This window comes from Mycena indigotica, assembly GCF_014461135.1.
Source record: "Mycena indigotica strain 171206Taipei chromosome Unknown Mind.scaff0009, whole genome shotgun sequence".
Taxonomy (NCBI): domain Eukaryota; kingdom Fungi; phylum Basidiomycota; class Agaricomycetes; order Agaricales; family Mycenaceae; genus Mycena; species Mycena indigotica.
This window is the reverse complement of record NW_023503008.1, coordinates 1,488,152-1,500,983: the sequence shown is the minus strand read 5'-3', so window position 1 is coordinate 1,500,983 and position 12,832 is coordinate 1,488,152. Positions and strand designations below refer to the sequence as shown.

General features: G+C 50.9%; 4 protein-coding genes across 4 annotated transcripts; 2 read left to right on the top strand and 2 right to left on the bottom strand.

Annotated features, from left to right (window-relative positions):
- Window positions 1–97: 97 nt before the first annotated feature.
- Window positions 98–1,202, top strand: MIND_01032700 (Galactose oxidase; the record flags this gene model as incomplete). The annotated part of the gene is made up of 2 exons (XM_037366915.1): window positions 98–491; window positions 541–1,202. The coding sequence occupies exons 1-2, from the start codon at window positions 110–112 to the stop codon at window positions 1,200–1,202; spliced, it is 1,044 nt and encodes a 347-aa protein (XP_037216309.1). The 5' UTR covers window positions 98–109.
- A 78-nt stretch (window positions 1,203–1,280) lies between these two features.
- Window positions 1,281–4,624, bottom strand: MIND_01032600 (uncharacterized protein; the record flags this gene model as incomplete). The annotated part of the gene is made up of 5 exons (XM_037366914.1): window positions 1,281–3,901; window positions 3,949–4,209; window positions 4,261–4,298; window positions 4,348–4,469; window positions 4,517–4,624. The coding sequence occupies 5 exons, from the start codon at window positions 4,622–4,624 to the stop codon at window positions 1,281–1,283; spliced, it is 3,150 nt and encodes a 1,049-aa protein (XP_037216308.1).
- Window positions 4,625–4,886: 262 nt separating this feature from the next.
- Window positions 4,887–6,802, top strand: MIND_01032500 (uncharacterized protein; the record flags this gene model as incomplete). Its single annotated transcript, XM_037366913.1, has 5 exons — window positions 4,887–4,985; window positions 5,032–6,174; window positions 6,222–6,533; window positions 6,588–6,704; window positions 6,752–6,802. The coding sequence occupies 5 exons, from the start codon at window positions 4,887–4,889 to the stop codon at window positions 6,800–6,802; spliced, it is 1,722 nt and encodes a 573-aa protein (XP_037216307.1).
- A 143-nt stretch (window positions 6,803–6,945) lies between these two features.
- MIND_01032400 (Glycosyltransferase family 48 protein) lies at window positions 6,946–12,698 on the bottom strand (the record flags this gene model as incomplete). Its single annotated transcript, XM_037366912.1, has 11 exons — window positions 6,946–7,001; window positions 7,054–7,117; window positions 7,168–7,241; window positions 7,296–7,626; window positions 7,677–8,521; window positions 8,570–8,749; window positions 8,800–10,483; window positions 10,533–11,531; window positions 11,581–12,195; window positions 12,242–12,456; window positions 12,509–12,698. 11 exons carry the CDS (start codon window positions 12,696–12,698, stop codon window positions 6,946–6,948), a joined length of 5,253 nt encoding a protein of 1,750 aa, XP_037216306.1.
- Window positions 12,699–12,832: the final 134 nt, after the last annotated feature.

Genomic DNA, 12,832 nt, shown 5'->3' with positions numbered 1-12,832 from the left:
ACGCATGCTTGGCGGGTAACCCGCCTGGTTACCCGCGCGTATAGCCTCTGGTCTAACACGTCGGTCACATACCACGTGCCTTTGTGTGACCTTGACTGTTTCGACTCCCATGGACGACGCCGACCCAATTAATACCTTCTTCCCCGACCAAGAGTCCGTGGATTTGTACGAAGTGCTTGGGCTTACGATCGAGGCCACCACCGATGCTATCAAGAAGGCGTACCGCAAACTAGCCCTGACGTGTCATCCAGACAAACAAGCAGCGGCGTCCGACGAGCAGAAGGCCAAGTCAGCAACACGGTTCCAACAAGTCGGCTTTGCGTATGCTGTTCTTGGCGACGACAAGCGCCGCGAGCGGTATGACAAAACGGGCAGGACAGACGAGGGATTTGATTTGGGGGCGGGCGACGATGGCTGGGAGGCCTACTTCGAAGACCTCTTCGACCGTGTTACGCGTGACAAACTCGACGAAATGAAGAAGGAGTATCAAGGTCCGTGCAAGTGCTTAAGTTTATAATGGGAAATTTACAGGGAAGTTAGGGTCAGAGGAGGAGCTTGCTGACCTCAAGGCGGCATATAGCGAATCGCAGGGCTCCATTGCTGACATCATGAACGCCATTCCACATTCTACATTCGACGACGAGCCGCGCTTTATTGTGGCCATCAGCAAACTGGTCGCCAGCAGAGAGCTCCCGACGATGGCTGCTTGGGAGAAGGAGATAAAGGACGAGAAGGCCAAGCTCGTCCGCAAAAAGCAGGGTCAGAAAGAGGCAGCAGAGGCGGAAGAGATGGCAAAGGAGCTTGGCGTATGGGACGAGTTTTACGGTAGTGGGAAAACAACGCAACGTGCTAGTCGGGGCAAGGGCAAGAAAACGGATGACGGGGACGAAGATCATTCAGCGCTCCAAGCGCTCATACTCAAGAAGAAAGCCAAGTCAAATGACTTCTTCGACAGTCTTGCTGCTAAATACGCTGAACCGGAGCCCAAGGCGCGCAAAGGGAAGAAAAGGGCGAGTGAAGACTCGGTGGATGATGAGCCGCCACCCAAGAAGCAACGCGGGGCGCCGCCACCACCACCTGAAATAGACGATGCCGAGTTTGAGAAACTGCAGCAGAAGCTTTTCGGTGACAAGGACAAGGCAAGCAGCACTACGGCCAGTGCAAGTAAAGGCAAAGGCAAAAAGGGTCGCAAGGCCAAGTAAATATTAATGATGAGGTGATTTGTACTTCTATTTTTGTTTATTGCGCGAAAGCAAAGCAAATGTGTTACAGTTGGGTGGTCATACATAGCGAACGGCGTCGATTCCCAGCGCCCTACGAGCGGAAATTATGGCTACAAGCTCCTTGATGCTCTCCTCCAAGATCACAACGTTGTCCAGCAGTTGCGAAAGGGTCACGTTGGCAGGTCTATCTGGGTCGTCCTTCGGTTTAAGCTCGCTGGTCAGCGGTTTGTCTGACCAGGCCGAGCCAAACACGTCGTCGTCGTCAGTAGACCACCGTGATGATTTCGCTGGAGTCCAGCCACCAGTGGGGGGAACAGGTGCGATAAAAGGCTCGACTTCAACCGAACCTGTGTGTTGGTAGTGTGGGCCAAACGGACTGGCCGACACACTCCGTTGTCCCGTCCGGAGTGGGGTCGAGTCGCTTGCAGCGGGTTTCGATGGTTTGCTCTTCTTGGGTGTCAACAAAGAGGTCATGAAGGAAGAGGCAGTTGGTTTGGGTTTCGGTCTCGTGACCTGTTCTGGCGTTGCAGGTCGAAGGAGCTCTTCACCAAGGTCAAGCGACAGAGCGTCTGTGAGATTCTCCGAGAACAGCAAGCCCTGGCGGCGCTCAAGCAGGTATTTGTCAAAGTTGTCTACCAGCTGCCGATATCGCTCCAGTTGCGAAACAAGCCCATGGAAAATTGTGTGCACTATTGGTCTCGAAGCAGCATCCATCCGGGAAGCAGGGAGGAAGTTGGTGTCGGTGGCTAATTTTTCATCGATTTTGTAGTCGACAGAGCGGTCGTCGCCATCACCATCTGCTTCTGTAGAGTCGTCGTTCTCGGGGATTTGGGAAGGCTCGGAATACGGGTCAGTCGGTGCGAATGTTAGCCAGCCAGCCAATGAGCGGTCAGGGTGCATCGCGAGGACGGCCAGCACGCCAGTCAAAGCCATGTTGAATTCAGGGGTGTTGGAGAAGAATTTTCGCAGAGATTCAAGGATGAGAGATAAAATGGGATCGTTGGGGTTCAGACGATGTTTTAATTTTTGGCGCGCCTCCATGTCAAATGACTCTTCCGTGTCGAGGCGGAATGCTGACTGGCTTTGGATCCCAAAGAGAGCGTCTCGAAGATAGTGGTCGTACCCCGTGCTGAAAGCATCGTCGTTGTGAGAGGGATCAACCCGAGAGACAAGAGTCAGGTATAAGCCCATTTCTCGCTCATGGGTCGAGTATGTTGTCTCAGGTTGGTAAAAGACAGGCCCAGATGGTATTTCCTCCTCTGGCGAGGAATCGTCTTCTGCTCCGGGATAAACAAACGTTTCTTCGTCATCATCATCATCTACTTCGGGTTTGGAAAATGTTGGAGGAGCGGGTATCATCGCAGGATGAGGGAAACATGTGGCTCTGGGGTCTGGTATAACTCGCAACAAACGTTCAACGCAAAGCTGCGAGTGTTGGAGTAGCATGGATTGTAGTAGTTGCAGAGCAGATGCGCCAGTCGCTTGAGAGGAGGAGCGCAAATTAGACAATAACAAGTCTTTGAGAGTGAAGCGGCCCATGGATGTGAAATACTCCGACTGTCTATTCGAGTCGGGAGCCTCCATTTCCAGTAAAACCATTGCACTGCTCTTGCGTCGACGCAGTTTATTTTGTTTCTCGGCAGATTTTGCTTGGGGCGGAGCATCACCACCGAGCGTCAGAACAGAATGGGGTCTTTGACGCAACCGAACTTCATCGTTGTCTTCGCTCATCAAAAAGTTGACTAGCACTTCTGAGAGTTGGCCTTGTTGAAGGGTACGAATCATGACCTCGATGTAAGACATGACAGCAACTGCACTTCCATCTGCATCGGAGCACTCCAGCACCGACGGATAAAGCACATTTTCGAGGAATATAGTCCTTACAGCATCGAGTATTGATTGCACAATCGCAGTGCCAACAAGAGCTGATGCATCCATCGTGTCGTGAACGATATTACGCTTGAGAACGTCCTGCAGGAATTCAAGTAGTTTGAGGAAGTGGTCGAGACGCGACTTGAAATCAGCGTTGGAAGCATCTTCAATACCCATCGCCCGAGATCTGTCCCTAGCAACCTCTGACCGCTCTTTCTCGTCTTCCGTTTCCGGACCAGTACTGCCTATAACCATTCCGCTTTGTGACTCAAGCGATGAAGGCGACGCTCTGAACTCGAGTTTGGAAGGCAGAAGCGAATACACAGCACCCAGGCCAGCACCCAACACTTCAGAGAAATCGCCATCGAGGATATATTCAGCAAGGGCCAACGCTGCATCGGTGATTGGGTCAGAAGTTTGAGGGTCCGAGGAAGAGTCTCCTAGTTTGTGAATAGGTTCTCCAGGCGACATTGCAACATCCATCAGGAATAGCAGACCGGCTCGGGCAAAGTCACCGATCTGACCCTCCCGATGGACGAAACGCAAGAGGTAATTAAAGAGAAGGAACTCGTATTCCGTCTTTTTGGTAGTTGTATTGGCTGGATGAGGTGAAGGTGACCGGGAAGTAGCAGGTTGTTCAGCCTTGGGTGTTTCTGGTTCATCGTCTTCGTCATCTTCCTCCTCTTGCTCTTCTTCAACAGAAAATAGTGGTTCAGAGCGATACCAGTGCTTGTCGTGGAAGAATATCATCAGTAATTCCCGATATGTCCGTATTCGACTGCAGAGAATGCAGAGCAGGTTGACCACTGAATTTATCAACTTCAACTCCCAGAACTAGGCAGGCATAACTCACAATCGGTCTCGTATTCAGATGGCTGACTGCGAATGGCGTTTTGCGCCGCGCCCATTACTTTGTGCTTCCCATCGAGCTGCTCTTGCAAGTCATCGCCAGCGCAGTTTCGCAATAGACGTAACACGGCACGGTGGACGGCAGAGTGAACAAGAAATTGCTCATCGAGAAGGATGACCATATTCTGGACTGCTCTGAGTACTTCCGCCTGGATTCCCGATGGTCTGTCGGTTTCACTAAGGCGAACGAGTGTGCCCAAAACATCTGCAGAGGACTCAGTATAGCGTATTACTCCCGGAAACAAGAGTAACGAACCGTTCTTGAGTAGATATTCAAGGCACGCGCCGGTGCCGCTAATGACGATAAGGGAAGGAAGGTTCGGAAGGTATTGAAGGGACGGACCCTTCTTCAGTTCGCGTCGATTCGGAGACAAGTGAGTCAACCATCGATTGGAGATGGGCCGGTACGTCGGTGGACTTGATACCCCGAGTCAATTGTCGTTCATCTGGGTGCATAAGAGTTGTCTGACGCCAATGTGAGCTAGAGAATGAAGCTAGCCCAACGTAGAGACCTTGACGCATTGCCACGACTTGTGGAACTCCTGTGCATGGTCGTGAGGGGGTTTTGGCACTGGTTGAGCATTGGGCCGAAGGAACTTGGAGAAATAGTCGAAATTCATTGGGACACCCTGAAGGCACGTGACACTCAACTCTTTTGATGCTTACCCACTGTGGCCAACAAGAATTCAGAGCCACGGTCGCGATCAGCGCCGGAGAGTCAGTGGCGACACGAGCGCTCGGCACTCAATCTGCTATATATCACCTGTTCACGTCTATCGCCCTTCTTTTGACATGCGCGAGCGCAACTAGTCCATTATCTTGTCAACCTCTTCTTAGTTTCGTTCTCCATCGCTGCTCCCACCATTTTTGTCTTTTCTCGGGATGCATAAACACTCTCCTTCACCTCTTCAGAAGCGGCTCTCCGTCTTGGTACAACCATTTGACACTCCTTCTCCAATTTCACCTCTCATCGAAGAATTGGTGAGCATCCAGTCTCATTCTTGAGCCGTATTTACGCAGACATCAGACCCCTTCGCCGCTACAACATTCTCCAGAACCTCTTTCCCCTCAAGATCCAAGGCATGAACTGACGCCCCCACGAATAAACAGTTCTCGGCGACAGTCTTTATTCCACAGCGAACCCAGACGCCAACGGCCCAAGTCCTATGGTGGTGCACTCACGGTAGAAGCCCTCGAACTTGTCTTGGACTTTGAGTCGCGAATTGCTGAGATGGAAGCGCGTCACGCCCAAGTATGTTCAGAGCTGGAAGAAGCTCGCGATGCCCTCAACAACGAGCGGGCAGTCAGACGATCCAGTCATCGCTTTTCGACATTGTCTCATGCCCGTTTCTCTTCAACATCATCCTCTCCTTCCGAGGGACAAGGGGAGGCTGTGAATGACGTTGAATACGAACGACAGCTTCGCACGGAACTTCAGAGCACGCTAAAAAAGATACGTGCACAGAATGAAACTCTGTCTCGCTCGCTACATGAGCAAGAAGACACGTGTTCGTCTTTAACGGCCTCACTTGAAGAGGAGCGTGGAGGACGCAAGGCTGCAGAGGAAGAGGTCCTCCGATTATCTTCGCTCAACCTGACTTTGTTCGAACACAACAAACTTCTCGCTGGGCGTGATGCTGCTCTACAACAAGACTTATCAGAGCTGATGACCAAGGCCCAGGCCGAAGAGTATATGCGGACTGCGTTGGAAGTTGAACTGGCCCGTCGCACTGCTGTCTCTCCGCTTGTTGAAGAAACGGCGCAAGACGAACTATTCCTAGCTCGGGAGGAGCTTCAAATCACAACAGAGCAACTTTCGATTGTTCAAGAAGAGTGCACTACGCTGCGGCAGAGGGTCGCTTTACTGCAAGAACAACTGGTCATGTGCGTTGACTCGTCCTCACAAGCGCTAGAATTCGAGCGGGAACTACGCTCAGACATGGAGGAGCGGTCCCGTCTACTATCGGATGAGAATACATCACTGAAAACCCGGCTGGACTCCCTCGAAGAGGCATTTCCCGATGGACATGCCCCAGACGCCTGGATCAAGCGCTCACCGCCTAAACGGCGTCCTGTCTCTCTGCGGCTCGACAAGAAAATCATTTCGCCGCTGAAGCTCGACACCACCGACCGCATCGTTGAGCGCTATCGCCATGTCGCTACTTCCAAGGCAAGTTGAAAATTATCATTAAAGAATTGATACTGAATACTTAATAGAGGGTCCGTGAACACCGAAAGAGACGCCTGACTGTGGCAAAAGTGACTAAGCGTCCCGTGGTTGCAACGACGGCGCTCAGTATGACACCGGCGCAGAGTACCTTTGTCGTCTCGAGCTTCCCGATCAGAATAGTTCCACCCCGATCACCCACAACTCCGGAGTCTATCTGCTCAACTAAAGTCGCATCTCCTGCTCCTTCGCAACGGACAGCGGCATCCAAGCGTAAGCCTCCCATGTCCGCGATCGTTGCGGCTACTCTTTCCAAAAAGAGACCAGAGTGGTCTCTGTTCAAGGCCGATTCGAGCATATTTGTGCGTGACTCTCCGATGCAGTGGCTGGAACTGAGTTTTATTTAATTTGCCCAGGTTGATGTAAAAAGCGATATGGACGAGCCATTGACGCCCATAATCCACCATCCGTCTCCAGTGAAACCCAGGAGGGACCTCCGTGCATTTCTACTTCGAAGAACAGCATCCATCTTTGTAGGTCTAAGTCTACACCCAACCGATTTGCTTATGTAAATTGTCAGGGAGATGTTGATGAGGTAAGTAGCAGATTGGGAGATGATAACCTTGTATAGTAATTGTAACTTATGCCTTGTTGTGTGTAACTGCGAAAGAACCTGACTGGTTGATTATCGCCTCTATATTATATGGTAGTACAGGAAAACGGAAGATAGCATTGCCTCGATCCAAGGTATATGGCCAGATACTCATAAATTCGTCAGATAGACTTGCACAGCGTGCAGTTGAACGTAATCGTGTCCCGGAAAAGCGCGGCTGGAGTTGCTTACTCAGTAAATAGCAACAGCAACAAAGTGATGGAGCTTACGCAAGACGATTAGTGCAGCAAGGAATGCGACGACAACGATGTAGACGACTGAATATTTCATGACCTGTCAACAGCATATAAGTCGAGTAGAATAGGAACGATTAAACAACTTACGATCCATCGTCGTTGGCGCTTCTGCTTCATGGAGAAGAGAGGTGCCCGAATCTGTTTTGAAGGTCGCAGCCAGACTAAACGTAACGCAGTGGTTAACGACCTGAAAACCAAGAAAAGGTAGCGCTTACACAGCATGGTCGAATGCAAACGGTTGGCGCCAGGGATGAGGATGGGGGGAGTAAGGATGATCAGCAGGAAATGGGCAATGACGAAGTCGGAGCTCCATAGCGACATCTCGACGATTTTGACCAGGTACTCTCGCGCGGGTTGCGAGATCGCGGAGTTGCCGAGCCCTCTTCCATACCATTTACCAGTCCACCACGCCCGATTCGTCTCGTCGTGCTTGTACTCACGCGTCAGGAAGACGGCAATGAGAATCTTGTGCACAGCACGCTGGATAGCAATAATGCAAATCAGTCCCAGTACAGCGTGGGATGCATCCCAGAGTTCTAGGAACCACTATAACTGAGCGTTAGAAATGGGGGCATTTAATTGGTCATGTGACGTACGAAGAACTCGAAGAACACAATGATTCCAAGCAGAGCCAGGAAATGGGCCAGTGCCGCCATGACAGCGCCGAATTTAGCCCATGACTCGAGCATGGGTCCGAGGAAGAGTGAAATGAAGAAGAGCGTGAGGAGCATTGTCGCGTTCCAGGCAATGGGTCCAATGGCGACAAGGCCGATACGGATTAGCGGGCTTGGATTCTGTCCAGTCTTGGCATCGGGGAAGGATTTCACAAACATGTAGGCGACGACGAAGATGGTGGCACCACAGATCGGCAAAATGACTTCAGAGAAAATGACGGAGCTCCAAGGCGCACGAGGGACATCACCAGAAAGCTTCTCAGAGGGCAGTCCGAGTTTCTTCTTCTTGTAACCTGTAATCATCGTCCTCGACAGACGGCAATACCCATACCAACTGCTGGCCTTTGTTCGCGAGTTACCACGTGACATCCATCGTAAAAATTCTCGGTAGTCGATGATGAAATCGGCGAAGGAGAATTGATGAGGATTGAACAAGAACGGCGCAACACAGAGGGAGAGAACCGAAAGCCAGAAGTAGATGAGATGGGGAATCCAAACGGCCATGGTTGCGTATAAAAGCAGGAGAAGGTTACGCATGCCCATGTAGATACTGGGTCCAGCGAACCTGGAGTAGAGAATAGCAAACGACATTCGAGTCGTTGCGAAACCACGACCAGTGGCAATATATCGCGCTCCACCAAATGTGAGATTGCTCAGAATGGACTGCGAGTAGATTTGCGTGGAGAAGACTTCGAATACGGGGGCCAATGAAAGGAAGTGCTTCCCTAGTCGAAGCAGCGCTTTGCCTGTTCCACGCTCCACCAATTCTGACCAAAATTTTAGTAGATGGTTAGACAACAACGACACCCACATACCTGTAAGGAACAACGGGAGGAAAGCGATGAAGAAGACAAGGAAGATAGATACGATACAACGACGAATCCAGTCGAAAACTGGAATGAGGTTGTAACAGCCTGGCTGACCACCAGTCACGTTGCCTTGCGAGTCCACCTTACATATCGCGAGTTGCTTGTTGAGCGTACCAAGGAAGACCACTAAAAACCGAGATAAGAGGAAGCTGATGGTGCAGATACTCGACACTTACAAGTGACCATGAAGATTTGAATCGAATAGATGACAAGGATATTGTTGACGTGGAAACCTGGGTGACCGTAGTAGAAGGTGAGGAAACGGTCGATGGGGAGTTGGGTGCCAAGGTAGTAATATTCTCGACTGAGCATTTGTTCGCCCATACCAGTTCCGATCTTGGTCTGGAAATTGAGAATGGTACCGAAACCGAGATCACGTCCTTTGCCACACTGGTAGTACTCGGCATGCTTGATGCGCCCACCTCGGCCGAACGCGTTCATACCAGCAAAAATATCCTCGTTCAGATGTAAACCCTTTTGTGCCTTTGAAACTCCGCCACGCGTGTTCATAAAGATAGCGTTGAGGAAATCAGGATGTCCATAATGCAGTTTGCCTCCGATCCAAGCCAACGCACGGGCTGTCATTGTTCCGAATGTCTGCTCCTTGCCAGCCGCAATGTCACCCAAAACACCGATGTTCTCTGAGAAAATGTACTCGCGGGTTCCAAGGATGGCTACAGGCGATTTATTGAACTCTTTATGACCCCATTGCGCGTAAGGACTTTGACTTGAAACAGAGAGCTCTTCGAACTCGCCAAGCACATTGCGGATCTTGATGCATTCTTCGAGGTAGTTGTCTTGGTTAGCGTCGATGAGCTGGAGGTATTCGCCACGGTAAAAGACAATCGCGTGATTCTGATTGTCTGATTTACCATCGCCCAGAATTGGATTGCCCGGAAGCTCAATACGGAATTTCGGTTTGCGTTTGCCCGTTGCCTCGTCAATTTCTGAATGCCCGTCGATGAGGGTAGAGAAAAGACGGGTTTCGCCACCTTGTTTGCCGGGTTCTTCGTCCAGATAAGCTATTTGCAGGTCAGGATACGCGCGAAGCAAGAACTCCGCATTCTCCTGCTCCTCCTTATTGAATTTGGAGAATCGCTGCATCGATACGGCAAACTTGAACTTGCGGCGAGCCATGCGCTCAAGCTCACGTTCCAGTCGCTCGGTATTGCCACCAAAGTTGTGGACGATGTCGGGATTTTCGACACGATAGAGCAGCTTGATGGCCTTGGAGTAGTTCATCATACCCGAAACGGTTCGATACAAAGTCTGTGCACGGAGGGAGGCCCAAATTCGAGTTCGAAGAGTGTATTCGGGCGATGACGTCTTGAACCCAATGCAATAGAATGGCAAATCATCAACCTTGGTCGATTTTTCGCTGCCAGGATTGGACGTAGTGCCATCCATTGCCCCAGATTCTTCAGCAAGGATTTTCGTGTCCTTGACGAAGTTGTCCCACTCAACAGGATGCAGTTGTTTCAAATATTCGAGCAGCGTGACTCGTGTGTTCTGGTCCTCCTCGCGGATGATCTCCCGGAGACTGAGGAGAATCTTTTCGGAGTAATGAGGTACGAGTACGGTGAAGGTTGGCATAGCATCGACGGGAAGAGGATCAGGGAATGACGTTGTCAGGGAGGACGCAAAGAATGAAATCCGTCTTTCAGCTTCACCTCCGGGTGGGAAAAAGGCACTCTTGGAGCCGGCAGCTTGGTTGGTGAAGAAAGGAGGAGCACGGAGAGTACGACGGCCGTCAGGTCCATCAATTTGGTGATAGAGGAGCCGCTGAACATGGTCGATGGAGAGTAGATGCTCGCGGTACATCGAAATGATGATCGCATTCCAGATTTGAGACACGAGAACCTTGAAAAAACATAAAGCGGATGCGAAACGAGAGTTGCGAGGCAATTACCTTGGGTTTGTATTTAACCTCCATTTCGCCTGTTGCCAAAAGTTTCGCGTAGATTCGTTTGGGCATCCGAGTGAATATTTCTGACCAGGGCGTCCAAATCGAGAGACCCAAGGAGAAGGACCTGCCGATACTGAAAACGACGAGCCAGATGATGTACCACAAGTAGGTGTCCAAAAAGAACAGGATCAGGTCCATGACGTACATAATGGCCAGCGTGAAGAGGACTTGATTGGAGCATAAACTCGACCCAAATATCTTGTCATTGCATCCCTGGACTTTGGTCCGAACCATGGCCGCAATGGGACTGCTGAACGAGCTCGTCAAGAAGAAGTACGATTCCACGAATTTGCAGCCGAAGATGAGAATCCACATGAATATGGAGGCGCTGCGTGCACTTCGAGACAGAGCGGGATAAGAGGCAGTGAATGTTTGTGAGGCCATGTACTTCCTGGATTTCCCGGCGACACGATCGCCAAACATCCTTCCAGATGGAATAAGCGCGAACAGCAGAGTAGCAACGGCAGATATGAAGAACTGCACAATGCCAATGATGAGTGGGATTTGGGAAGTCTGGTTAGGCTTGCCATCGTTTTGGGCAATGTAAAAGGTCGGGCCGACAGTAAGTGCGAGGATGACGAGGAGGAAAAGTAAACGCGTTGTCAGGTGAGACGCATTATTCCAGGTGGTGGGAATGTACGAATATTCCGCAAGGGTAGCGAAAACCATGATCAGAGTCGAAACTCCTCCGCCAAGCGCAACAGCGGACCACGTCATCTCTGGTGATGGATCAAGTTTGTTGCGGGGGGCATAAGCACGCGGTGAGTTGAAAGCCGTGAAGAAATAGTAGACCGAGATATGGAGAATCCATATTCGGTTGAAGTTGACGAGGAGATGCCACTTGGACCGTTTCTCGAAATACGTCTTGAAGAACACCCGGTTCCAATCTATCTTGCTGAACTTCATAAACCTCTGAGCTGGCGGAGCGTCGACGAGACGGGACTGCAAGGCGGTCAGGTATTCAACTTACTTGGGGGGGTATTGCACGTACATTATCTGTCAACGTAATGCGGGCAAGACCTTCAGGGTACCAGAAAAGTTGGTTGATGTCATCATAGCCAATAATGTCTTTGTGGTCCTTTTCCTTCCGCACGAATTTGCCTTCAACCACCTCGTACCCTTGGTCACGCATGAACCGGTAAAGAGGTTTGACGACGGTGTGAAGGTACAAGCCCTCTGGAACGGGGTCGATTTTGTTCTGACATTCAGGACTGCGATAGTAGTCGTCTGCGCATTTGAAAATGAAGCAGAGACATTCTGGCACAAAGCGGACATTGCCCGCTTCACCCCAACATAGAAGGAAGAGGGCGATTTGTCGGAGTCTGTCGTACTGGCTCATATTATTCATGGCATTCCTCCAGCGATTAAGAGCGCTGTCTAAAGACTTGCCGCCTTTGTTTTTTCCGCCTTTGACCGACTTGAGACGCTGGAGCCCCGGATTTTGTGAGTGACCAACGGCGTCGTCAAGGTTCAGCTGGGCTGCAAAATACCATTTGCGATAGTTGGCATGTTGTCCACCGATGTAGTCAGCATGAAGGGTGAGGAGTGCCTGGTTTGGCGTCATACGAGAGGCTCGTGAATCGAGGAGCTGCATCAGAAAGTCGAACTGCCGGAGTGATCAGCCGTTTGCAAAGTATTCCAACGATACGCACCATGTTGCGCATAGAGTCCCTTTGGAAACCAAACTTCTGGGTCAAGTCAAGGAAGATGTCCTCAATCTCTTCAGTCGACATCGGGATTTGTCGGTCGGCAGACCAAGCCGGGTATGGGTCGGCATTGAGGCCAGGGTCAGCAAATGGCGATATACTGGGCATGCTAGAGTGAGAGTCAATTGAAGGGTTGTATCGACGATTGGCTTCGGCGTCCCCTACAACCGTCAGTCAGGTGGAGTAAGCAGGGTGAAAAGTGCCATAACGAACAAGATTGACCAGGAGCTAGACGCGTTGTGCTCGCATTAGGGCCATAGTGGTCATGCTCAGACTCAGAGCCCTCATATTGAGAACGCTGGCCATATTGGATTCCTGGTTGGCCCGGTTGTTGTTGTTGTCGTGGGTCTGCGAATGGGTTGGGTGCACGTGGGTCCGGGGGACGGTAGCCCTGGGAAGCCATGGAGGGTAAACGAAAGGACTGTGTTCAAGAGGGAGGGTGCGCCGGGCTAAGAAGGGAAGGGGAGGGCAACGGTCGAATCGAAGTGCTTGTCGTTGTGTTACAAATATCCTCCAGATCATCAATCACATCAGACA